Here is a 26,090-nt window from a genome sequence, read left to right on the forward strand (position 1 = left end):
ACACACACACACACACACACACACACACACACACACACACACACACAGGATGAATGCCCCTCTGAACAAGAAAACACTAACTATGGCCAAGCAATATCTTCTGGAAGGGTGTGTTGCTAACTAATATTCTGAAATTAAAGCCAGAAACACAATTACTACTGTGACACTTTTATTTTAAGGCCAAGCTTCAATTGGAGAATGGCTTTCCTGGTAACACTGGCAATCAGACTCCATCTGCTGGTAATATATTAAAGCAGAAAAGCATTTGGAAAATTATTTTCCTTCAAATAAAAAGTAAATAGGTGTGTAAATCTTTGCTCAGATGTTCTCTAATGTCATGGACACGATTTCCCCTAAGTCTATGGACTATAGAAGTAATAGTTAAAATTGAAATATCATTAATAACTATGCCATTTACAATTTAGTTACTTGGGAGTAGGTAGTAGGTAGAGTGACAGACAGATAGATAGATTAGACAATAGGTAGGTAGGTTGGTAGATAGTCCTTTAAAAGAATTTAAAGGACAAAAACAACACTTTTAAATTATGGTCAGAGTCCACCATTTAATATACAGAATAATCCACATAATTTAATCTACACAACCTATAGAATTAGAATTAGGAAAATGCTGGCTAGTCATTTTGGTTTTGTTTAATTTTTATATAGATGAAACAAGGCTAAATTTCACAACAAGGCTAATTCAACAAGACCTACTGGAGACCGAAGTCACAGCAAGGCCTGGCACAGAGCTGTGGTGAGAGATAATGGTGCCAAGGCCTTGATTATAGTCGACATACTTAAACATACAGCTCCATTTTAAACCAGTGTTACCAGGGCCACTAATGACCTCAACTCAATGCCCTGAACTCATTGAATGAACATCTTTAGAAGATTCAAATATTTTTTTTATTCAGACTGTGGCTTTGACAAATTGAATGTAGAAAAAAAAATAAGAAAAGAGAAGACAAAAAAGCAATGGATTTTCATAAATTTATAAACACAGAAGACATTTTTAATGTATGATTATTTTTTAGGTGTATATGGTTGACAATTTGCTATTTCTCTGGAGATAGAGTCAGTTTTGAGCTTCATGTCAAAAATGAGAAATTAATTTTAATGAATATATTTTTCTCCTAAGTTCATTTCTATTAGTTCTTTTAAACTAATTTATGTTATGGCGTATGGATTTATTAATACAATATCCACCTAGCATGTATAAGGCCCGAGGTTTGATCTCCAGCACTGGACCAAATAAACAAACAAAAAATAAATGAGTCTCTTAAAGGCATCATGTAGGATAGTAACTTCCTGAGCTGTGCAGTTAGACGCTTACTACTTGTGTGATTTGGGCAGATCACTCAATCGCAATAACTCAAAATGTCCCTGTCTTTTGAGCAGCGATGAGGCTTGAGAGGCACGGATTTTGAGGTCTCGAGGACTGGCAGGCATTTATATATTTGTTTTCTGTCTATGTCATTTAGCAGTTTGATTCTTGCTTTACTTGTGTCTAGCTTCTCACTTGCCTTCTTCTCACCTGTCTGTGTCTAGGATACGTTACATATATAAATTCTTGAAGCTTACCCATTCATTCATCAGCTCCTATTTGTGTCTGATTATGTGGTGTGCTAAGTACACAAAGATGGGTGTCACAGAGTCCTGTCTTGGATACCTCTCAATTGTTTACCATGATAATATTTTCAAAGTTAGGCAATAAGACTGGTCTTTATGCTTTTGTATCACTGACCAAATGGCCTGTTTGTTTGTTTGTTTGTTTTAAATCACTATCTGCTAAACAGTGACAGCAGTAAGAACTATTTAGGGAGTGTCTGCCATAAGCTGCCCCTGTCGAACCCTTATTAAGAGGTGGCTGCTTTTAATGGTAGGCAGACTTTTAACAACAGAAGCATTATATTGTTGACTTAGGATATTACTTAGCAGACAGCTGACTAAGCTGCCTCAGGAAGGAGGTAGCTTCATGGAGAACTCCAATGTAAATGTCTGTTATTAGGACTAGTGACAGGCAAAATTATAGGTGTCACTAGGAAGCTACCATGCAACATGGATGTTTCTAAGTTCAATTAAACATGTTTAATTGGCAGACAGATTTGCTAAAGATCTCTAAATGTGAAACAGATTATTTAAGTTTAACCTTAAGGTCATGAAAATGTTTGTTGAAGCTGCTTCCTTTGTTTAGAGACAATGCTTCTTTTAAAGAAAGAAACACAAATTCCATACAAAATTCACTCAAAATGTAAATTTATATGCCTTAAAATTCTAATACTACCAGTGACTTTTATGCTTTTGGAAAGTTGCAGAGGTGTTTAAAAGCAACTTTGATGAACGTTAAATGTAATATGCCAGGTTAAAGCAGAGATTCTCTGCCTTGAACAGCCTACCCACCTTACTTTGCATTTATTAAAATGCACTTGGAACACACATCTCAGTCAAAAGGGTAACAACCCTAAAGGAAAGGAATCCTACAAGGTGCTAAGAAAATGACTTTAAAATTTTGATGCAAAATTTGACAAATGATAAGAATAGGCAAATCACAGAAAAGAGAAGCCAGCTAGTGAAGGGATGTGAATTAAAACACATGGCTTTTCATCTGGTCACCTGCAGGCCTTGCAAGGGAAGCACCCCAGTTCTGGTGAGAGCACATGGAAGCCTGTTGTCTATGTTGCTGATAAAATGCAGACACTTATAAAATCTAACGAGTTAGATGTGAAGAAGTTCACTGGTATATACAGACTTGGGTCTGGTTAATTTCACTGTGCATTGTCTTATTTGCAAGTTCCTTATAATAAAGTTTTTTAAATATACTCTTTGACCTAGAAATCATTATTTTATTATGATAATTAAAATTACAGTTACCATGCAAAGTAATGGCTTTACTATGGCATTTTTGTACTTAAGTGTCATCATATTTTGTTCTTTTTGTTTCTTTGCTTTGTTTCAAGATAGGGTTTCTTCTCTTTGTAGCATCAGCCATCCTGGCTCCGTAGACCAAGCTGGTCTCAAACTCAAGAGATCTGTCTGCCTCTGCCCCCTCCCAACCTCCCAGTGTGGGGATTAAAAGCATGCGGTTCTTATTTATGCCCATCTTTCTCCTCTTTATGGTCTCATTCCTCCCCCAAATAGTCTTCCTGTATGCATTCACATCACAGGGATTTCTTTACTTTCTCTTTCTCTGTGTGAACATCTTTTCCTTCCTCTTTTTGTTTCCTTCATACTTTCTGACCTGAACATACCACACACAGACACAGATACAGACACACAGACACACACACAAGATTCCACACATGACAGATACTATGCTCTATCTTTCTGTTGCTTATTTCATGTAACATAATCTTCAATTCTACTTCCCCATGAATTTCATGCTTTCAACTTCTTTATGACTGAAGGAAATTCCACTGAGTATGTACTGCCTTTTCTTTATCCTTCCATGTGTTGATACGCTCCAGGTCTCATACCATTTTTTTAGTTGTAAAGAGAGCACTGATAAACACAGATGTGCAAGTGTTTCTGTAGCATCTTGACCGAGTGCCCTTCAGGTGTATGTAGTTAGGAGTGGTAATATGGTAGTTCTATTTTTAGTTTCTTCAGGGGCCTCAATGCTAACTTCCATCGTAGCTGCAAAGGCTTACAGTTTAAATTGTATGTATTAAAATGTTTGTCTTTACACTTCCCCTTTGAATATTTTTCTTTGCCTTATTCCAAAAGTAAGAGGGTTAATTAGAACAACCCCAAAGCTGTTTACTGAATAGTCTCATTGGGCAGGAACTTCATAATCTAAAACTGTTGTCCTGAACATAAAGAAACTGGTAGTCTTCCTTTGCTTGAGATTTAGCAATAACTATTTATCATCTTTTTGGGTACATACGTTTTCCATTTTAATATGACTAAATTAAAGTATATGCACATTATGGCATACATTATGGTTCATTTGCTTTGTGACTTTGAGGTTCAAATATTATGGTGTCTCTTGTGGTCAGTGGGCATACAGAAGAGATGTGGAGAATGGAGAAAGCAGGGTATTACCCAGTTAGTATGGGACAGAGAGGCAACAGAACAAGATACAAAGAATGGTAAGATTATAGTATCCAAGTAACTGAAATTTTCCTTTGTGCTGTATTCTGTGACACAGTAGTCCTCTAAACAAGAAAAGGAGCCCTGGGAATGATGGCAGTCATTCAAACTTTATTTCTTTATCAAGTAGGGTTAAGTACAAGTTCCAGAAAGGGGAATACAAAGCAGTAAGTGCACAGCCACAGAGGAAGCTTAATTAAACCAAAATCATTCCAAAGTCTTTGGTAATCAATTTGTGTTCAGTAAAACTTTACATATTTCAACATAAGTTGGTAATACATTAAAACTACACTACAGGAAGTGTTGGTGTTTTGCATATCAGCTGATACACAAAGAAAACATCAAAATAAATATTCATGGGCTGGTGATATGTCTCAGTGGGTGAAGGTGTTTAGGCACTGATCCTGATGATTTGAGTTGAACCCTGGGACCCACATGATGGTTGGAGAGAATCAACACCTGCAAGTCCTCCTAAAGATTGGAAATATGGCTCCTTAAATAAATAAATGCAATAATTTAAATAATGTTAAAATCAGTATTTACATTTATTCTGTTATGAACATTGTATAAATTAACATTGTGTGGATTGTCCCTTGAATTGATTTGCTACTTTATTTCTTGTCCAGACTCAAATTTCTGAATTAGGTTCCATTTATTGCTAGTACTTTCATTATGTAAAACTCTTTGAAATTCACTTAACAGAATTAAAAAACATCCATTTACTTACCTGAATTCCAAAAGGTTCATTTCATGTTGATAATCTCCCTGGACCATCTTTAAATTTGATGTGTGCTCCGACGTAGATGACTCTATCTTTCCTAAGAGCTGCATTACCTAATGGAAGTGCAAGATGTTTGGGTGTGTGAGCAAAGTCATCAGCATTTATACACACACACATTCTTTCTGAAGAATCCCAGAGCATATCTGCATTAGAAAATGATTCACCTGCCAGAAGACCATCCCCTCCCTCTCTATTACCTCAGACCTAGTCCTCAGGGTGGCCCCTGGTGCTGCAGCAGAACACCAGCTGCAGCTCCCCACACGCCTCCTGTGGAGTCCACAAATCATCTCCTTCTGCCCTTCCCACCTCATCATTGCATCCGAGCCCCCATCGCAGGAGGACACACGCTGCTCCACCACAGGCTACGCCTGCCCACAGACCTTCCCCATTCCTCTGCTACCCAAGATACAATTCTCATGATTGCCCCTAACACTGGCACGGAACCCCAGGGGCAGCTTTTCCTCCCCTGTCCAAGCCTCTGGTAGGTCCCTCAACTATCTCCTCATTGCCTCCTCCTCTCACACCCTCTAACATCAGCAAGCACTCCTCCCCGCCCACTGCCACCCCTGTGAACATACAAGCCTAGCAAACAAGCAAAACAGACAACACTCAGCCAATACATTCTCCGAATATTTAGAGAGGAAACAGAAACCAAGGAAGAAAACTCTCAACCAACAAAGCCAAACCCCCAAGTCAACACCTAGACCTATACCCAAACCTAGAAGCCTAGACACCAGCATAAAAACACAATCAAGAATAGTCAGGGCAATATGTCTATACCACAGTCCAGCTATCCTACCACAGCAGGCCCTCAGTATCCTAACACAGCTGAAGCACAAGAGAGGGACCTTCAAACCAACTGTTTGAAGATGCTGTATACACTTAGCGAGGAAATAAATAAATCCCTTAAAGAAATTCAGGAAAACAGAACAAAGAAATGGACTAAATCCATAAATCTATTTTTTAAAGCAAAGAAAAAACAAGTAAGCAGCTGAAGAAAACAAATAAAGGTGTTCCAGAACTGAAAAGTAATAAAGAAAATATAAACTGAGGGAATCCTGGATTAAAAAAAAAATAGGAATTTGAACACGAACCACAAAGGCAAGCTTCACCAACAGAATAAAAGAGATGGAAGAAAGAATCTCAGCCATAAAAGAAAACATTAAATCTAAATACTCCTGACAAAAAAAATCCAAGAAATCTGGGAAACTATGAAAAGACCAATAACAGGAATAGAGGCAGGAAAAAAAAAATCTCAGTTCAATGGCATAGAAAATATTTCCAACAAAATCATAGAAGAAAAAAATTCTAATCTAAAGAAGGAGATACCTATAAAGGTACAAGAATCATATACAATATCAAGTAGATTGGACTAAAAGAAGAAAGCACCCTCAGTATATAATAATCAAAACACTAAACATATAGAACAAAGAATACTAAAAGCTGCAAGGGAGAAAGATCAAGTAACATATAAAAACAGACTTATTAAGATTACATCTGACTTCTCAGTGGAGACTTTAAAAGCCAGATGAGTGTTGACAGAAGTGTTGCAGACCACAGATGGGACTACAGAGACCACAGAAGGGAGCGTATGGGCTCACAGAGACTGAAGGGGCAGGCATAGGGTTTACATGTGTCTGTACTAGGTCCTCTGTGTATGTTATAGCTGTTAGCTTGGTGGTTTTGTGAGGCTTCTGAAAAATGAAGAACAAAATCCACAGTAAAGAACTTTGAATCTTATGTACCTACATCCTTATACGCTATAGTTTTTTTTATAATAAATTAATAAAATATATATTAGTGATTTAAAAATTTTAATTTATTTTAGTGTGTGTGTGTGTGTGTGTGTGTCCCATATGGTGCCCTATAAAACCACAGGAGAATATGGAGTCTCCTGAAGCTAGAGTTACAGGCAGTCATGAAACTGCCCAGCATGGGTTCTGAGATGTTAACCTGGGTCATCTGGAAGAGCAACAAGTGCTCTTAACCACTGAGCCATTTCCTAAGCCCTAGTAATTATTTTTAAATTACTTATTTGTTCTTTACTTTTCAAATAAGTAAAGCGCAAACAATTACAGCAAGATATAAAAAATACAAATTTTACTTAATAGATGTGTGCATCAGCCCATGACACTTGGAAATAGCTAGTACTCACTCATTCTTTCCCAGCAGGAGTGAACATTTGCAAGCATTGTGACCTGAAGGGAATTTCAAACTGCTCCAGATTCAAGAAGAGCATAGGCTACATGTGTGCACTGTGCTAAGCGAAAATGAATAGGAAAGAGTACGTATGAAGGAACCACGGTCCAGCCAGTTGGGTACAGAAATAGGCTTTTACATGCCTTTGACAGCTACTGCAAGGGGCACACTTGGCCTCAAGCCTGGACTCCTGGGCTTAAAGCCATGAGTGTTCTGGGTACCCTGAGCACCTTCTTGCTGGTCCCAGGTGTCTCTGAGTGCCATTCCTCACATGGGTAGTTTTCATTCAAGGAACCTGATGAAATGTTCTTCATGGCATCTCACTGAGTCCTTCCTTCCCTGTCTATAACACAGGAGTCAGTTTTCTATTTCCCTGTCTCATCCAGCTCTCTCTCCACTATTCCTCACAGACATCCCCTTAGTGAGCCTCTTGCTCATCTAATTCCTTCTCAAAGGGTCGTGACTAACGCTAGTATCAATAGGCAGGTCCATAGAATTAAGTGTCTACAATGCAGGTCTGAGGATGTGTGTGCTTCACGTGAAAACCTCACCCAGTGCAGTGCTTAAGTACACATGTGACATTATCAATGACACTAATGGTCGTCTATAACAACAGCTCCCATGGAGACTCCTTTCAGTATAATCCTGGGCTCCACAGTGTTGAAGGGAACCAGAAAGAGCACGTATCTGCAATGACAGAAGCAGCCCATGCTCACAGTGGAAGCGTGTGCTGGGACACGGAAGGCACTTTTTAAATATTTCTTGGTTCAACTGACTGAACTCATAATGTATTTGAATGAGTTTCATATTAAATCCCTCAAGGTAAAGGGTTCTCTTTTCTGAGTAGCCCTTTTACTGAGCTCTCACATGCTGATGATAGTACCTTATAATGGCCCACAAATCCCATCTCTCTTCAGTTACCTTCATATCCAAGTTCTTGGAAATGGTGTGTAGGGAAGAAACGAGTTCTTGAACTGATTTCTCAACCTGTCGGCACTCCTGCCTGATACACTGGATGTCTCCAGAAAGCTTCACGATGCTTGAGTCACACCTAGTGTCAAGATGGAAAGCTGCATGAGATCAGCAGGCACACAAACTGGAAACTCCACAGTACGATCTAGCCATTCACTTGATTCCAGAGTTCTCCAGGTCTTTGACTAACATGTTGACAGATGTGAGGGGCCATACAGAGACTGAGAGATGCTAGCTTAGTCCACTTCTTTCATAAGATTCACAGAGTAGAGGTACTCTGTCCAAAGTTTGGCTATGAGTCTCAGCATCTGCTTTGATACCTTGCAGGGTAGAGCCTTTCAGAGGCCCTCTGTGGTAGGCGCCTGTCCTGTTCTCTGAAATAACAGACTTTTAAAAATCATTCATATACCACTAAACTGAACCATATCATACTTCATTCAAAAGGAAGTGTCTGCTGTTTATGTTTTTATATATATATATATATATATATGTAGGACTGCAGGTTCATTCATGTTTATCTTATTATCTTGTTGTAAAACTCACCCAAATCTTAAATTTTGCATGTATCAGATATTGTATAATAAAGATAGAATAATACATAAATGTTGTATTTATTTACTTAGTCTCTAGATTGTCAGTTAATTTTTCTTAGGTGACTTTCTAACCATAAGCATTATTTCCTAAACACTATTGAATTTTTAGAGGAACAAAGTGATACTTCAGAGCTAGAGAGTCTTCCCTAGAGCTACTAAGTTATTTTTGTTGGAGGACAGCAAAAATGCTGGCCTCCTCCTCTACCTCTGTCCTTTCAGCTTCCCCTCTGAGCGCCATGCCCATTCTGGGTAAGATCCCACAGTCTTCTCAGACGTGACAGGTTTTCGAGCAAGGCATCATCAATTTTTGCTTCTCCCAGCTGCTTCTTGTTTCGTAGTTTGTTCCTCTGCTGAATACTGGGGAACAGGCAGGTATTCAACCAGACCCCATACCAAAAATTTAGATACTTTCCCCCAAATTTTTTAATATGTATTCCTCTATCCTAATCAATGTTGATTCATGTAGTAACTCTGTGGAGTCTATTTTCCTATGTCTGTCCTCTGCACTGGGCATCCATGGGTAGCGACTTAGTTTGGGCCCTAGGCACCTCTATCCTGGGCTGCTGCAACAGACTGCCTCTGATCTTCTGCCCTCCCTCTATATGCACCAACCATTTAGATGTTATTAGAATGCCACTAAATATAGCATCACCTTACCTAAAATCTACTTATGGATATCTATAATCTACATGAAGGTCACTTTAGCCCACAGGGTCCTTCAGTTTTCAACATTGGTTGTTTCCTTGGCATTATCTCCCATCTTTCCTTGAATGCATACTGTAAAACACCATAACCAGCATACTCTTCTCACAGGCAGGCCTTGGAACGTGCCTCAGCAGACCTTCCCTTTGCTCATTTCCATACATTTTTCTCCTATGTGGAGTGTCTTTCCCAACTTTCTGGGCTCATTACTACAAATCCCTCAAAAAACCCATCCCGAGTATTGCCTCCTGGGGCAGCCTCTTCTGCCCAGGCGGATGTGACATTGTCACGGCAATACCAGGCTCTCTCAGGAGAGCATTGTCTTCACTGCTGGCAAGCTGTTGATAGAACTGGTTTTGCCAGGTAGACAGCGAGAGCTAGAGAGAGACTGGGTTGCTGGACCTTATCTTGGCATATGGTAAATGATGAGTGAATTGAATGAGTTGTAGGCTTTATTTTTGGTTGTTTTGAGATTGGATCTCTCTAGATAGCCTTAGATGTCATGACACTCACTATGTAGATCAGGCTGTCTGCCAACTCACAGAGCTCCCTTTGGTTCTCCTTCCTCATTACTGGGATGAAAGGCATATGCCACCATGCCTGCCGATGAATACATTTTTATTTAACTGATGAAATAAATATCCTAGAATTCCCTACCTTAACTGTCTATCATCCAAAATTCAAGCATTGTTGGTATGATAAAATTAGGAGGCCGGGCATCTGACCACAGGAGCTCCTCCTAGATGAATAGAATTGAGGCCCTCATGGACGTCTTCAGGTTTCTGACAAGCCCTGGAAGATGCAGCCCTCACAGGACATTGGGGCCTGCTGTCCTGGAGTGTGCACTCCAGCCACTGAAACTGTGAGAAACCCAAGCCTTTGTTTCATAATACCTAATTTCAGGTGTTCTGTGATAGCTGCATACATAGACTAAGAAATTTGACTTAGATGTCAACCATCTAATTCTCATCTGGTAATTTACACTTTGGAAAGAATAAGGTGAAAATAGAAACTTCAAGGACCAACACAATAGATTCAGGCGGACTATACAGAGATGGACCATATCTATGGAAATACAACCACAAGTAATTTCTCATGTTAGAGTTTCTAACATTTCCATCATCTATAGATTTTTTCCTGATTCATGCACTATTAACGCTTCATTTAAACATACAATACAAAAGATGTTACTCAAAACTTCATCTGCTGGCATACTTTAAATACTTTATTTCTCAGAACGTGTGCTTATGCAAGTATTCTGAGTGTAACTTTTGGCCTTTGCTCAGCAGAAGGCTATAAAAACAAGGCTGTGGTAACTTTCAATAGAAAAAAACTGGACATTCTATGTAAGCGTTCATGGAACTGGAAGCAAGCATCAGACTTTCAAAGGTTTATGAGATAGTTTCTTAACTACATGTCATCCACTTAGCTCAGTGTAAACTGACACCTCATCTATTAAAATGTGAAAATGTTTTGTGAGGAATTCAGGGGCCAAAAGCTGGCTGGCAAACTTTGATTAAACACACTTCTTCTCACCTGGCTACTCTTCCCCGAAGGTCTCCAACTCCTTGCAGGTGTTTGATGTTTAAATCCTGCACTGCATAGTTAGTTCCTGTGGCTGCCTGGTCTCGGATTCTTATTTGGTCTTCTAGGATCTGTAATTTTGGGTTAAGAACATCATTAATTTCCCAATACTCATGAAAAGAGAACATTACTAAAATACATACTATGGTTAAACAACATCTGATGAAAAGGGAGAGGGAGAGGGGAGAGAGAAGGAAAGGGGGAGAGAGAGAGAAGAGGGGGTAGAGGTATAAGGGGAGGGGAGGGAGGGGGAGGGCGACAGAGAGGGAAGGGAGGGGGGAAGGAGAAGGAGAGGGGGAAGGAGATTGTTCAGAGAGAATTGAACTTTGCTTTAACTGAGGAAGGCTGATGTAATTTCAGTTGAGTGCTGCCAGGGACAAATAAGGTCTCAATAATTTCTGAACACTAGCCAGATCACCAGGCTTTATATGAAATCTCTCAATTAAAAAATACTGTCATCTACTATGGAAATCAACATGGCGGTTCCTCAACGAGCTGGGAACAGATCCACGTCGAGATCCAGCTACACCACTCTTGGGCATCACCCAAAGGACTCTACATCCACCACAGAGACACTTGCTCATCTGTCTTCATTGCTGCTCTATTTGTAATTGCCAGAAATAGGAAACAACCTAGATTCTCATCAACAGATGAATGGATAATGAATCAAAATTGTTCAGCTGTTAAATAAAAAATAAAATCATGAAATTCTCAGGTAACTAGATGGAGCTAGAAAAGTAAAACCATCCTCAATGATATAATTCAGACCCCAAAAGACAAACATGTATGCGTTTTCTTATATGTGGATGCTAGCTCTTAAATGTTCAATAGGCATGCTACAATCCATATTACCACACTGTTTAGGGATAGAGTACGGGTCAGAGGTAAAGGAGACTCTATCAAGGAAGGGGAAATAATATGGAGAGGTATGGAGGAGACTGGCACCGGAGGACTGAAGAGAAGGGACAGCTAACAGTAAAGGCCCTTTGAGGGGTCACATGGACACCTACTAGAGTAGAAGCTTATTAAAATATGTACATATATGAAAAATATGAAAGGAGCTGCCAAATAAGAGGAGACAAAACCCAAACTGGACATCATTTCAAGACGCTCTTCTATGCATGTGTGTTCAGATTTTATCTCGGCTCTTAGTCATATCTCAATCACATGCTGGCATTCTCCTATAGTACCAAATTGGAGTGCTGAGAATAGTGGTTTTAAAAATATTATACACCAATTTGTAACTATGTTACTATTAAGTTAAAACAAAAAAATACCTATCCATTAAAAGTAATATTTCAGTTGCCAACGTCAGTGTACACTGACAAGCAAAATGTTAGTTGGGAAAAAAGAGCACAGCACTTTGGAAAAACAAGCTTGAGTTTAGTTACACTTGATAAATGCCTGAACTGTGTTTAAACTTGATGAATTTTACAAGGCAAAAGTTTTTAAAAAGTGAGTGATAGGAATGAAAAAGACCATATATACACAGATTTAAAAAAGAAAAAACTGGCAGATTGGGACAATCTAGGAGTGCAGAAAACCTGAACCGCAGACACAGGAGTCAGGAGCTCGCTGATGCCAGCCTCTTCTCTGTAAAGCTGTGGCTACCTCATGCCCATGAATATATGAACTGCACAAATTGGACTCAAATTGGGTTTAAAATTTTTTTTAAGGATAAAAATGTTGGGATGGGTTGAAGAAGGGGAGTGAATATGGGAAGACTTATGGGAGAAATGAGAATGAATCAAAATATATTACATGTATGAAACTCTGAAAGCTTTAATAAAAGGTTGCATGTTTTAGAAAGTAAGCATCAGAAACATTTTTGGATTTGTCTTTTGCATTGCTTTTTTCCCACTTTTGTAAAAACTTTTATTAATTATACTTTTTTCATTTTGTATCCCCCCATAATCCCCTCCCTCCTTCCCTCCTAATCTCACCCTCCCTCCCCCTTCTTCACATATTCCCCTCCCCAAGTCCACTGATAGGGGATTTCCTCCTCTGCTTCCTTCTGATCTTAGTCTATCAGATCACATCAGGGATGGCTGCATTGTCATCTTCTGTGGCCTGGTAAGGCTGTTCCCCCCTCAGGGGGAGGTGATCAAAGAGCAGGCCAATCAGTTCATGTCAGAGGCAGTCCCTCTTCCCATTACTATGTAACCCACTTGGACACTAAACTGCCATGGGCTACATCTATGCAGGGGTTCTAGGTTATCTCCATGAATAGTCCTTGGTTGGAGTATGAGTCTCTGGAAAGACCCCTGTGTTCAAATTTTCTGGTTCTGTTGCTCTCCTTGTGGAGCTCCTGTCCTCTCCAGATCTTACTATTTTCCACTTCTTTCATAAGATTCCATGCACTCTGCCCAACAGTTGGCCATAAGTCTCAGTGTCTGCTTTGGTAGTCTGCAGGGCAGAGCTTTTCAGAGGCCTGTGGCAGGTTCCTAGGTTGTTTCCTGTTTTCTTCTTCTTCTGATGTCCATCGCCTTTTGAGATGGGGATTGAGCATTTTAGTCAGGGTCCTTCCTCTTGATTAGTTTCCTTAGATATACAGATTTTAATAGGTTTATCCTGTATTATATGTCTATATGAGTGAGTATATACCTTGTATGTCTTTCTGCTTCTGGGACAGCTCACTCAGGATGATCCTTTCCAGTTCCCACCATTTACCTGAAAATTTCATTATTTCCTTATTTTTCATTGCTGAGTAATATTCCATTGTGTAGATATACCACATTCTTCATTTGAGGGGCATCTGGGCTGTTTCCAGCTTCTGGCTATTACAAATAAAGCTGCTACAAACATGGTTGAGCAAATGTCCTTATTGTGTACTTGAGCCTCTTTTGGATATATGCCTAGGAGTGGTATGGCTGGATCTTGAGGAAGCGCTATTCCTAGTTGTCTGAGAAAGTGCCAGATTGATTTCCAGTGTGGTTGTACAAGTTTACATTCCCACCAGCAGTGGAGGAGGGTTACCCTTTCTCCACAACCTCTCCAGCATGTGTTGTCACTTGAGTTTTTCATCTTGGCCATTCTGATGGGTGTGAGGTGAAATTTCAGGGTTGTTTTGATTTGCATTTCCCTGATGGCAAATGAGGTTGAGCATTTCTTTAAATGTTTCTCTGCCATTCGATATTCCTCTATTGAGAATTCTGTTTAGCTCTGTTCCCCATTTTTTAATTGGATTAATTGGTTTGCTGCTTTTCAGCTTCTTTAGTTCTTTATATATACTGGATATTAGCTCTCTATCAGATAAAGGGTTGGTGAAGATTCTTTCCCAATCTGTAGGCATTCGTTTTGTTTTGATGATGGTGTCCTTTGCTTTACAGAAGCTTTTCAGTTTCATGAGTTCCCATTTATTGATTGTTGCTCTTAGAGCCTGTGCTATTGGTGTTCTGTTCAGGAAGTTGTCTCCTTTGCCAATGAGTTCTAGGGTCTTCCCCACTTTTTCTTCTAACCGATTTAATGTGTCTGGTTTTATGTTGAGGTCTTTGATCACTTGGACTTTAGTTTTGTGCAGGGTGATAAGTGTGGATCTATTTGCATTTTTCTACATGTAGTTATACAGTTGGACCAGCACCATTTGTTGAAGATGCTATGTTTTTTCCATTGTATGGTTTTGGCAACTTTGTCAAAGATCAGGTGTCCATAAGTGTGTGGGTTTATTTCTGGGTCTTCTGTTCAGTTCCATTGATCCACCATTCTGTTTCTATGCCAGTACCATGCAGTTTTTATTACTATTGCTCTATAGTATAGCTTAAGATCAGGGATGGAGATATCTCCAGAAGATCTTTTATTGTAGAGGATTGTTTTCTGGGTTTCTTGTTATTCCATATGAAGTTGAGAATTTTTCAAGGTCTGTAAAGAATTGTGTTGGTAATTTGATGGGAATTGCATTGAATCTGTAGATTGCTTTTGGTAAGATGGCCATTTTCACTATGTTAATCCTGCCAAGCCATGAGCATGGGAGATCTCTCCATCTTCTGATATTTTCTTCTAATTCTTTCTTCAGAGACTTGAAATTTTTTTCATACAAGTCTTTGACTTGCTTGGTTAGGGTTACACCAAGGTACTTTGTGTACATTTGTGGCTATTGTGAAGGGTGTTGTTTCCCTAATTTCTTTCTCAGCCCTTTTGTCTTTTGTATACAGGAGGGCTACTGATTTTTTTTGAGTTAATTTTGTATTCTGCCACTTTGCTGATGGTGTTTATCAGCTGTAGGAGTTCCCTGGTAGAATTTCTGGGGTCACTCATGTATATTATCATATCATCTGCAAATAGTGATAATTTGACTTCTTCCTTTGCTTTTTTAAAGAAAAGACTAGACAGATGTGAGGCAAATTCTGAGAGCCTGGTCTATATAGAGCTCCAGGACAGCCAAAGTGACATAGTGAGACTTTATCTCAAAACACAAACAAACAACAGAGCTAAAGTAGCTGGCTCTGTTCAGTATAGAATATTTTCTAGGTCAAAGCCAAATAAATCAGTGTAGCAGTGGCATATTGAAAACTCTTTCAGTATAATGTAGCATTGTCCTGTAATGTAACATAGCAATGTAATGAAGACTTCTCTAACCCTGGGCAAGAAATAGCTACACTAAGATGTGTGTGTGTGTGTGTGTGTGTGTGTGTGTGTGTGTGTGTGTGTGTACAGTGTGTGATGATGGCGGTGATGGTCATAGGTGCACCATAAGGCAGGACCATGACAAAAAATGGCAGTATTTTGGGTCACTTTTTAGTTGCAAAGCAGAATATTTGACTGTTTAACTTTATATAAAGCCATGTAAATTCACTTAAAAAATTAAGATATAAGACATTCACAGTGGTACACTCCTGTAATCCCAGCACTTGGGGGAAGCAAAGTCAGGTGGATCTCTGTGAATTTGAGGGCAACCTGGTCTACAAAGTGAGTCCAGGACAGCCAAGGCTGCACACGGAGAAACCTGATTCAAAAAACAAACCAAAAATTTAAGAACTAAAAGCACAAGGAGACATTAGAGATGCTGTTGCCAAGGGTTTCACTGATGTTGGGAAGCCAGCATGCGCCTCTTCGTGAGGCTGGACTACACATCTTCCTTTCTTCCTGTGCTGTGGTGCCAGGAGGCTGGACTGAAATCAGAGCAGAAATATTAATACCAAAAGGAAAACCACACACCACAGAGCAGGAATTTTTCTCACAGAAAAATATGGTTGCTTATTGTTAAATGTTAATAATGTGCCCTGGCTATCATCCTTACTATATAAAAGAGCTTATTACATTAAACATAATTAAAAAGTGCTAAAACCCCAAAAGATATATTAGCAAAATACATGAACAGATTATTGGCAGAGGGAATACAAATTATCATAGTCAGATTAATAAGTGGATTCAACATATTCAAGGGATAAAAAAAAAAACCCAGCACTTAGTTTCTGTATATTAGCAAGGATTGAAGTAATAAATCTTGATGCTGGCATAGGCCCATTGCAAAGCATCTCATATAATGCTAATGGAGTGTAAATTAGTGCAGAGCTTGTAAAGACAATTTAGCAACATATATCAGGAGCTTTTATAGTGTCTACACCCTAGTAATTCCATTTGCAAGAATATATGTTGTGGAAGTAATCCAATAGACAAGGATATTTCAATATTGAGAAAATAATTAAGCAAATCATGATCTATACACTATGTAAAAAGATTTTAATGATGTGAGTTTATTTTATGCTAAAGATTGTGCTTGCACTTATAGTCTGTCTCCTAAGTGGAATGCTTACTAGGACATAGAGGGACATTTCTTTGGGTGTTTGTAGAAATCACCATTTGGTGGTAGAATTGTGAGACTATTTTCCCAAGTTTCAAAATTTCTTCCTGAATTTTCAAATGAATTATAATGAAGAAAAATTATTTTTAATAACTAGGAAAAATTCTCCCCAACAAAGCAGTTTTAAGGATAAAAATTTTCTTTACTGGCTTAAAGAATAAATTAATTTTTAAAGTTACAGTGAATTCCTGGGTAAAATGTTTGTTTTTCTAGGCTTGGTGGTGCATGTCTGTGACCCCAGCATGTGGAACACAAAGGCAGAAGACTCATAGGTTCAAGGCCAGCATTTGCTGTCCAAAAGGAACAAGTCACTTAGCTGCTACAACTGTGGTAAGATACCCCTCCCCCAATTCTTTCAAGGACTCGAGTTAAGCATTATTTCATAGTTCAATATATTTTTAGGGCCAATATGCAAATGGACTAACTAGGGTTGATGAGTCCAGTTTCCTTTAAAATATTGGAATAGCATTCATTTCCTTATAAAATGTTCGTTAACTGAGCTATTTACTAATGCTAGCCTAGTAGTTCAAGCTTTGCAATGTTTAATTAGATTATCTTAGAACCTTGAATGTCTTTTTGCAGTCTTAGGGCTCAGCTCCAGGGCTTGCACATGCTAGGCAAGTGTTCTACCACTGAGCTATACCGTCTGGATTTGCAAGACAAGGTCTTACAGTGTAGCAGCCTGGCCTGGAACTTGAGATTCCCTCGTGTCTTGCCTTCAGCTGCTGAGATTACAGGCAAAGGTCAGCATGTCTGGGTATATAAACACCATAATCACATCCAGTGGGGTGACTTCCCAAAGATTTTTTACTTCCTCCACTCTCTCAGTTGCATTATGAATGCCACTAGATTTACATACAAATATCAAATTTATACGAGTTTGTGAGCCCATGGGTGATGTCTGGTTTTCTTTCTGTTAAAAAAAAAAAAATCTGTCCTAAAATCTCACTGGTACTAAATGGGGGCAAGAAGTGCAGGACATTGTTGTCAACTTTCACGACTCTACAAGCTTTTGAACTTTTGCTTCAAGTATGCTCTCCAGATTCCTCACCCAGGTGCCATCGCCTAGACGCCTGATGCATATACACTCTCAGGACTCTGAATTAAAGGCTTGTAGCAAACATTTGTTTTATTTAGTCTAGGGGTTCTGTTCGATCAAAACTTTGTTTCCTTTAACAGATTAAAAATCTTTTTTTTTTTTTTTTTTTGGTCTCTTATGTTGATTAGTAGTGAATGAACAAAATCTCAGCCCCATGGAGATTGTGCTTTGGAAGGAAAACAGACTTTGAATGATCACTGTAGGCTGTGAGAGCTACAGACAAGAATAACATCTAAGGAGAAGAAACTGCTGAGGTGGGGAGGGCCTGCCTAGTGTGGAGGAAGCGCTATCATGCAGGGCAGCATTGGAGCAGGAACTTGAGGGAATAGAGAAGCACCACCATAGAGACAGCTACAGGAAGACGGTCTGACTAAAGTGAACGGACTGCAGAGTTAGGAGGCTAGCACAGCCAGAGAGAAGAGAGGACTGGGAGGTGGTCATTGTTGGTTCCATTTCTTGATGCACATAAAAAGCTCTACTTGAACTCACTACAGTCTTGTAGATTTAGACTAATAAAGCCTATTATTAGTACAATATTTGGCACATTAAAGCACTTTCTTTACTGGCTCACATGGATGCATAGTATTTTCTAAGGACAGCTTTGTTCTCATTACTTTTTACCATAACAAACAGTTCAAATTTAACTCTTTCTCTGGAGCAGTAGCTGCACATTTCTGTAAATGAAAAATGATTTGATCTGGTAAGTAACTTAAACTTAAAAGCTTCCCTTAAACTTCATGTCTAGTCATAGCTGTCCCATCTAGAATGATCTGTTTATTTTCCTTCCAAAAGACAATCTCCATGGGGCTTACATTTTGTTCCGTTCACCACCAACCCACATACCAGACCAAACACACTCATCCCAGTTGTTCAGCAGTGATGCCCACGCATGGAAACAGATGTACCTCGATGTTTTGGTTGAGTTTCTTGACAATGCTTGTGATGGTCTGTATGTGACTTTCTAGTAACTTCCTTGCAAGAGATTCTTCTTTCCGAAAGCCCTGGGTCCCCTGGAGGCAAGCAGAGATATCCTCCTGGATGCGGAATGCTTGCTCAAGGAGGAAGGCTATGGTGCGCTCCTGGTTATTTATCCTGTCTTCTAGTTGACTTGTCTGGTTGCTTTGAATGACAGGAAGGAAGGGACAGCCCCTGTTCAGAAGAAGAAGACAGTGTTACAGGACTGAACACCAGTCCCTTAGTCCTTGTTCTCCTGCTGTGGAGAGACGCCATGGCCCAGGCAACTCTTACAAAAAGAAAACATTTACTTGGGCTGGCTTACAGTTTCAGAGGCTTAGTCTGTTATCATCCTGGTGGGGAGCATGGCAGCACATAGGCATGAAGTAGCTGAGAGTTTTACATCCTGATTCATAAGCAGCAGGCAGAGAGAGACACTGGGCCTGGTGTAGGCTTTTGAAACCTCAAAGCCACACCTTCTAATCCGAGGTTCTCAACTTTCCTAATGCTGCAACCCTTTCATACAGTTCCTCAAATTGTGGTGATCCAACCATAAAGTTATTTTCATTTCTACTTTATAACTGTAATTTTGCTACTGTTATGAATCATAATGTAAATGTCTGATGTGCAGGGTATCTGATATGCATCCCCAAAGGGGTCAGCACCCACAGGTTGGAACCGCTGTACTAATCTTTCCTAAACAGTTTATCACCTGGAGACTAAGCAAACATGGGCCAATGGGGGCCATTTTCATTCAGAGCAAGGCTCCAGGAACTGGAACTCACTTTTCTACTGCTACTTTTTCATTTTCTTTCCTGTGTCCTGTGAGACATTTAAACTCTTTCAGAAGCTCAATTTGTGTCTCACCTAAGGAACAGCTCAGACTTCTGCCTTGATATTGTATTAGACATCCTCGCATGCTTCTCAGGCAAGAGCTATTTCATATGCAACGATGACAAACTGTAAAGCCAAAATGGTAATAGCTGAGAAGGAATTAAGAGTAGTCCTGAGGGAAGATGGTGGAAGCCTTCTTCAGTGACTTATGTCTCTCTACGCCCTTGTATACAAAGTCTGTTTTAACCTAAAAATATAAGTTCTTATATATAACTTTAAAAATGCCAAACTGGGGGCCTGGGGAAGACCAACCAGGGGGTAAAATGCCTGCTGCGGAAGCATGAAGACTGAAATTCATATTTCTAGAACCCCATACGAAGCCAGCACAACAAGGTACACCTATTTTCTGTCCTGGGGAACAGAGGCAGGCAGCTCCGAGCCAACATAGCCACATCAGTGAGCCCTATGTTCGGTGAGAGACCCTGTCTCAAAATATAAGAGGACAGACGATTGAGAAAGGTACCTATGTCAACCTCTATCCAGCATCCACATCCACATACATATGTCTGTGTATCCACAGACATACACATACTCAGGCATGAATGCACACACATGTATGTACACACAAAGTGACTGTTTGGACGGTTTCTGTGAGGTTCTGTCTTGGAATAGTAAATAAAATCAACTACTGCATAAGAATTTCATAGCCAAACAAACCTTAAAAAACATTGTATACAATAACTCTCTCTTGGTGACTTACATTCTGCATTAGCTTATCAGTGTTTAACAGTATTATATTAAAAAAAACAGTATTATATTAATTTCACCAAAAAGGAAAATAGTTTATACACTAGGTAAAAGGCTGGCCCAAGGATCATTCCAGACACATGACTAAAGCACTTGATTATTTTATTCCTGAGTACGGGTCACTTCCAATGTTCTTGAGGGCAGATTTCTGTCCTCTTAAATGGCTACAATTTCGTTTGATTTATGTAGAAGAATTATATTAACCTTAAACTAGTCTGCAGTGCTATTTAGTTTCATGGGGGCTTTTATTAAGGTATCATAAGGGAGCCTTTTTCTTGGAGCTTTGTTTAGCACACCAAGTTTCTGCAACAGTGCCTACTCTAAAGGAGTGTTTCTGTGTGAACCCCGATGTGCTCTGAAAACTTTGAGTATCACCTAGTGTTGTAAACAGGTGTGTATAATAAGTACTCCAAAAGAGTGACACAAGGAAATAGGGACTTGGGGCTGTATAAACAGAAGTCTACAGAATGCTGCCCCAGCAGTAGTGTGGCAGACTGGGAAAGGCCTCAAATAAGGCAGGCTCCTCTGGAGTCCTGACCACCACAGAGCACACCTTTACCAGAAGCCTGAATGCTTTACCACTTCGGCACACTGTGTCTCTATTTCAAACAGAAAAGAAAGAGGGTGAAGAATATGATTTACCAGGTGAGCTTGTCCACCCGTCTTTCTTTAAAATGAGAAAGTTCTAGAGGCTTCATCATGACACTTCTGTCTCTTCCATTGATTCAGACTATGACCTATGGACACATTTTGTGACTTACAGACAGTTTGTGTGAGTACAAACACTGATGAATCAGGCAGCCTGGAACTGAGAGGTTCTGCCAGCAATGTGCTAGCGAGTTTAGGTATTTCAAGAGAGATCTTCCAACCTTTGGATGATAACCAACTATGACCTTGTGAGGCAATCTGAGCCAGATCACCTAGTGAATCACTCTGGACTCCCAGTCCATAGAAACTGTGTGACATGGCAGCAGATAAGAAATAGGGACAGCGATTTATCTGAAACATTGGTGGCCTGAGATTAAGATGGTGATTCTGGACACAAAGGGAGGACAGCCATCACAGAGATTAAGCACCCAGGAGTTAAAGAGATTGGAAAGGAGCTTGGAAAAGGCTCATTCTACAGGTTCTAATTTGTGTTTAATGAGCAATGATTCCTTTAATCAAAATTGCAATTAAAAAAACTCCAGATGTAGGGGAAGAGAATAAACTTGAGATAGTTATATAAAGTTGCCCATTGGATAATCTGACATGTTTCTAGAGATAGAGATTTAGGTGATTCTGAAAATTAAGGGTAGTTGAAGACTTGGTGAGGAGGAGGAGCAATGAGATTGTGTGACTTGCTATGTGCCTGTATGTGCACACTGTGTCATGGGGAGAAGTCATTTTCAGTGTGTTTGGTTTGAGGTAGGGGCTAACCAGACATTTCCCTGCAATCTTATAGGCACCCGACTGGGATGTCTGTCACCCAGAGACTTACAGTGCCTGAGCGGGTGGCTACAGAAGGGGCGAGCAGCTGCTGCCGACGTTATGGTCTGATTGCATCCTCACAGCCATCACTTAGAAAATAATTAAATTACCCACCGTGGCCCGACCCTATCCTCCTCTCCACCTGGGCTGTGTTGTCAGCCTCGGCTCTACCCAAACCTAGATGCTGCTTGCCGTTGACTAGAGGGCCTGGACTCCGGTAGGAAGGAGTCTGTGGAATTCCTGAAGCAGCTTTGGGTTCTATGGAAAATGGTGCCTTTCTGTCTGCCTGTGAGTCCGAGTGACTGCAGAATCCCTGGTGAGGCTGCTCCCAAGACTACACAGTTCTAGTCTTAGCTCTAGATGATACTTAAGGGGCCACATTTAGGTTTAGCTGTCTTTAAAAACACAGACTTTAAAGGAAGAACCAAGACCACTGCCAGGTCTAAAAGGAACCCCAATTCCCCTGAAAGCAGTGGCTAACCCCAAGATGTGTGTCTTTGCTCAGCTCAAGCTGCACCACAGGAGCAGCAGTTCTCAGGAACCAGTGAACTTGGTGTCTGCCTGCAAGGAAGGGCCACTTCCCTTGGCTATACCTGTGGTTGCAAGTCAAAGCCCAGGGTAGCCTCCAGACTCCCCCAGTAACTATCACACGTACCTGTTACACATTTCAAAGCCCACCCTAGCATCCTGGCCTTTCCTAGACGGTTCCATATGTCCTTCTTATAACCCTCATGGTTTTTCTACTACCTGTTTCTCTAGCTCTGGACATGGCCAGTCTGCTTGCTTTTTTCTCTGTTCTTCCAGATGTGCTCTCTCTGTGAGAGAAACCATTTCAGGGGTTTCTTTACTGTGTTCTGACTTACAACCCTGACAGCTGATATACATCTGCCCTAAAAAACCATAAATCATCTGAGACAAAGCACAGAGCCAAAGGACCTGAATGATACAGTTCATTGGAGTAAATGATACAGTTTACAGGGGGTAAATTTTCTGGGTTAATGATAGTTTTGACAAAAATGCTGAATTAGCATGATTACCCTCTTCCCAACCTGAGAGAATTCCTGTAAAAACTTGGAAGACCTGGAGAAAGCATGCATACTGTAAGAAATTCTGGGACTGTGTGTGTGTGTGTGTGTGTGTGTGTGTGTGTGTGTGTGTGTGTGTGTGTGTAAATACATTGATATTATAATGTGCTAGCCACTGTGCTCTCAGGAAGGAAGGGTTTATTCCTCTCACCTGCTGGGAGATCTCAGTAGGCAGATCTCAGCAGGTCACGTGCTCTGGGACTTTATTTAGTGGAGAGAGTCACCTTGTCAAGGTCATATCTACTGGGATGGCTTGCATGCAGTGTGAGAGCAGAAAGGCCTGGCTTTGCTTAAATTGGGACAGCTTTCAAAGGCCATCTCCACTTGTTTGGAGACGCAGCCTGAGTCGATGGCCACTGTGACCTGGGGTAGGAGACAGCTCAGCCTGGCTGTGGGAGGGTGGAGAGGAAGCAACCATTACCTGTGGCTTCTCTGTTGGCCTGCAGACAAACTACTCTTGAAACTTCAGACTTTCCTGGACTTTTGAGAACCATGTCTGGCAGAGTTCCGAAAGAGGTAGAATAACAAGAAACAGGAAGAGCAACTGACTCTGGACAGTTTCCTTCCTAGAATCCAGTGCAAATGGCTCAAAAGCTCAACTGCTCTCCTACAGAAAGTAAAGCCTTGGCAGAAGGTAGGTCCTTCGTATGTCTGACAAAGCTTGCCTGTGATTTAGCCACAACTTCCCATTTCTGGACCCATGGTGTGAGAGAGACATAAGATAAATATCTGAAAAGCCTTCCTCACCAGGACTGTGTGTAACAAACAGAGCATGTCTGTGATACACAAAAAAAGGCAGATGGCATACAAACAACTGAAGGGATCAGCATTCTCCAGGCACTTTCTGTCCTTTACCTTCTACCTCTGGGAATGCCACTTTCTCTTTCTCAATAAACTGTTTTTATTTCTGTCATGATTCATATGTTCAGTTCATCGTTCTGGGAGATGAGAACTGGAAAATCTCATTAGGCATGCCTTCTACTTGTACTTATAACACGCCTCCTGGGTGTATGTTCCACCCCTGCCCAACCCTGGGGTTACAGGCGCCTGTCAGCACATCTGGCTTTTATTTTGCACTGGTACCAGGAATCTGAACTCTGGCCCCCACTAACCTGTCTTCCCTGCAGTGCCTGTGGAGGCTACAATAATGTTGGCCAGACAGTCGATGGCTGTCATATGGGTGCTAGGAATTGAGTGTGGGCCCTCTGCAAGAGCAACAAGCCATCTCTCCAGCCACTTCAGTTCTTTTCTGTCCGCTGTCACCGGACATTATTTTCTACAGTCCCCTCAGGAGGAGTGCATGGTACATAGGAGGAAGTTAAGCAATTACAGCTGACTAATTTTTCTGTTTTCTTAAGGCTCGGTAAACAACAACAACAACAAAACAAGTCAATTAGGGTTTACATTTTGCTTTCCAAAGCAAAATTAAGTAGCCTTGGCTCAGGCAGTATTGTTCCTTTCTATTATCCAAGAAAGAAGAAGAGGAGGAAGAGGAGGAGAAGGAGGGATGTGCTAGGGCTTTTATTAGGCACAGTCAACCTACTACTCGTTTGGCTCAAAATGTTCTGGAAAATTACCAAATGGAATAGATACACATTCCTCTAAAACTGAACCATGAAAACTGACAGCGTTACCCTCGATCCGGTGTGTGAGTGGAAGCAGAGTGGAAGAGGATGCCAGGCCCTGCTGATGCTGACGTGTAACCTAGCAGTGATCTGTAGATTTGCACATTAATTTCTTTGAGCTAATGCTTCTTTATGGTCTCTAGGCAATCTTCAGCCTGCATTGTCAATAAAGGGGATCTCTAGTTTTCAATTCTAGACCATGCTTATAAATGACACTATCCCCTGCCCTGCCCCTTTAAGATTATTTTCTTGGATGTTTTCATTGTGACAGACACTGTTGATCACGTTCCTGAATTTTAATGGCCATCACAAACTTCTGCATGGTTTGGCTCACGTGCCTGTCCCTTGTATCCTGTATGTTAGCTCCATTCTTTCAGCTTGAGATGAGCAAGGTTTAGATGGAAACATGTGAAGCAGCTCTACAGAAGGAAACTTGCTTAGAGGATCTTGGCCTCCAAGAAGGAAGATGAAAATGAAGAACCAGCCTTTTCTGCTGTTGTCATGCTATTTGGTGCATGGAACTGTTGAACTCATCTAGTGAGCACAAACCAAAAGGAAACACAGGGAAAAAGACAGAAAACAACTGGCTACTTGACAATTTTTTGAGGCCACCAAATTAACCAAACTCTAGATCCCATTGCTATTGTGGTTACATAAACTAATTGGTGTTTTTATAGTCCAGCATTTTTGCTTAAAGGTTTCTGTTATGTGCAGGTAAACGCAACTTTTCTGTACCTAGTGACTTAAAAATTACATTATTATTAATTTATTTTGTGTGTGTGCTCTGTGAATGCATATGTGTTTGTCTATCAGTACATGATGGCTACAGCACGTGAGCGGTCGTCCTGGGGATCCAATTTAAGTAGTCAGGATTATTGGTAGGTTCCTTTGCCTGCTGAACCATCTTGCCTGCCCCTATATTTAGTGGTTTACCAATAAACATACACCAGTTACTTTCTACTCTACTCTGTGACTTAGTGTAATTCGGTGTTTCTCATCAGACATTTGAATTAGTGATACAGGAGGACAGGGAGAAAAATACATTTGTTGATTCTACCATAGACCTATTAGATCAAGTGGGTCAGGAGAGCTAGGTTGTGTGTGCATAAGGAAAGCACTTATATGATTTAAATGTACGCTAAAGACTGAACACCACCGTGTCGGTTAAGACTGGTAGTGTGATCTGGGAATAAGAGAAGGCAGGCTATATAACGAACTGCTGAAGTGTGAAATGAAAGCACTCGAGTTCTGTAGACATTTTCAGAAGCATCTTTGCACGCTGGAAAGCATGCTAGTCTGAGGGAGCAACACGGACTCCACCACTTCAAAACCAAGAGTTACAGTTGTTGGATCTTCAAAAACAGGGCCAAGAGGCCTGGCTCGCTGTTAGCTTTTAAGTGCTGTGACAGTGAGAAGCCTGTGACAGTGAGAAGCCTGTGACAGTGAGAAGCCTGTGACAGTGAGAGGCCTGTGATGGTGAGAGGCCTGTGATGGTG

At 40.4% G+C, this 26,090-nt stretch overlaps 1 protein-coding gene across 1 annotated transcript in view; it reads right to left on the minus strand.

The window, feature by feature from the left end:
• Fam81b (family with sequence similarity 81 member B) overlaps nucleotides 1-26,090 on the minus strand; it is a 52,037-nt gene that overhangs the window by 15,212 nt on the left and 10,735 nt on the right. Inside the window, exons 4-7 of the mRNA XM_055604039.1 lie at nucleotides 18,725-18,968; nucleotides 10,873-10,991; nucleotides 7,991-8,120; nucleotides 4,817-4,923 (exon numbers count right to left, since the gene is read on the minus strand). Coding sequence (XP_055460014.1) covers nucleotides 4,817-4,923; nucleotides 7,991-8,120; nucleotides 10,873-10,991; nucleotides 18,725-18,968 — 600 coding nt within the window. The remainder of the gene's footprint in view (nucleotides 1-4,816; nucleotides 4,924-7,990; nucleotides 8,121-10,872; nucleotides 10,992-18,724; nucleotides 18,969-26,090) is intronic.

This window comes from Psammomys obesus, unplaced genomic scaffold, assembly GCF_907164565.1.
Source record: "Psammomys obesus unplaced genomic scaffold, mPsaObe1.curated_primary_1811, whole genome shotgun sequence".
Taxonomy (NCBI): Eukaryota; Metazoa; Chordata; class Mammalia; order Rodentia; family Muridae; genus Psammomys; species Psammomys obesus.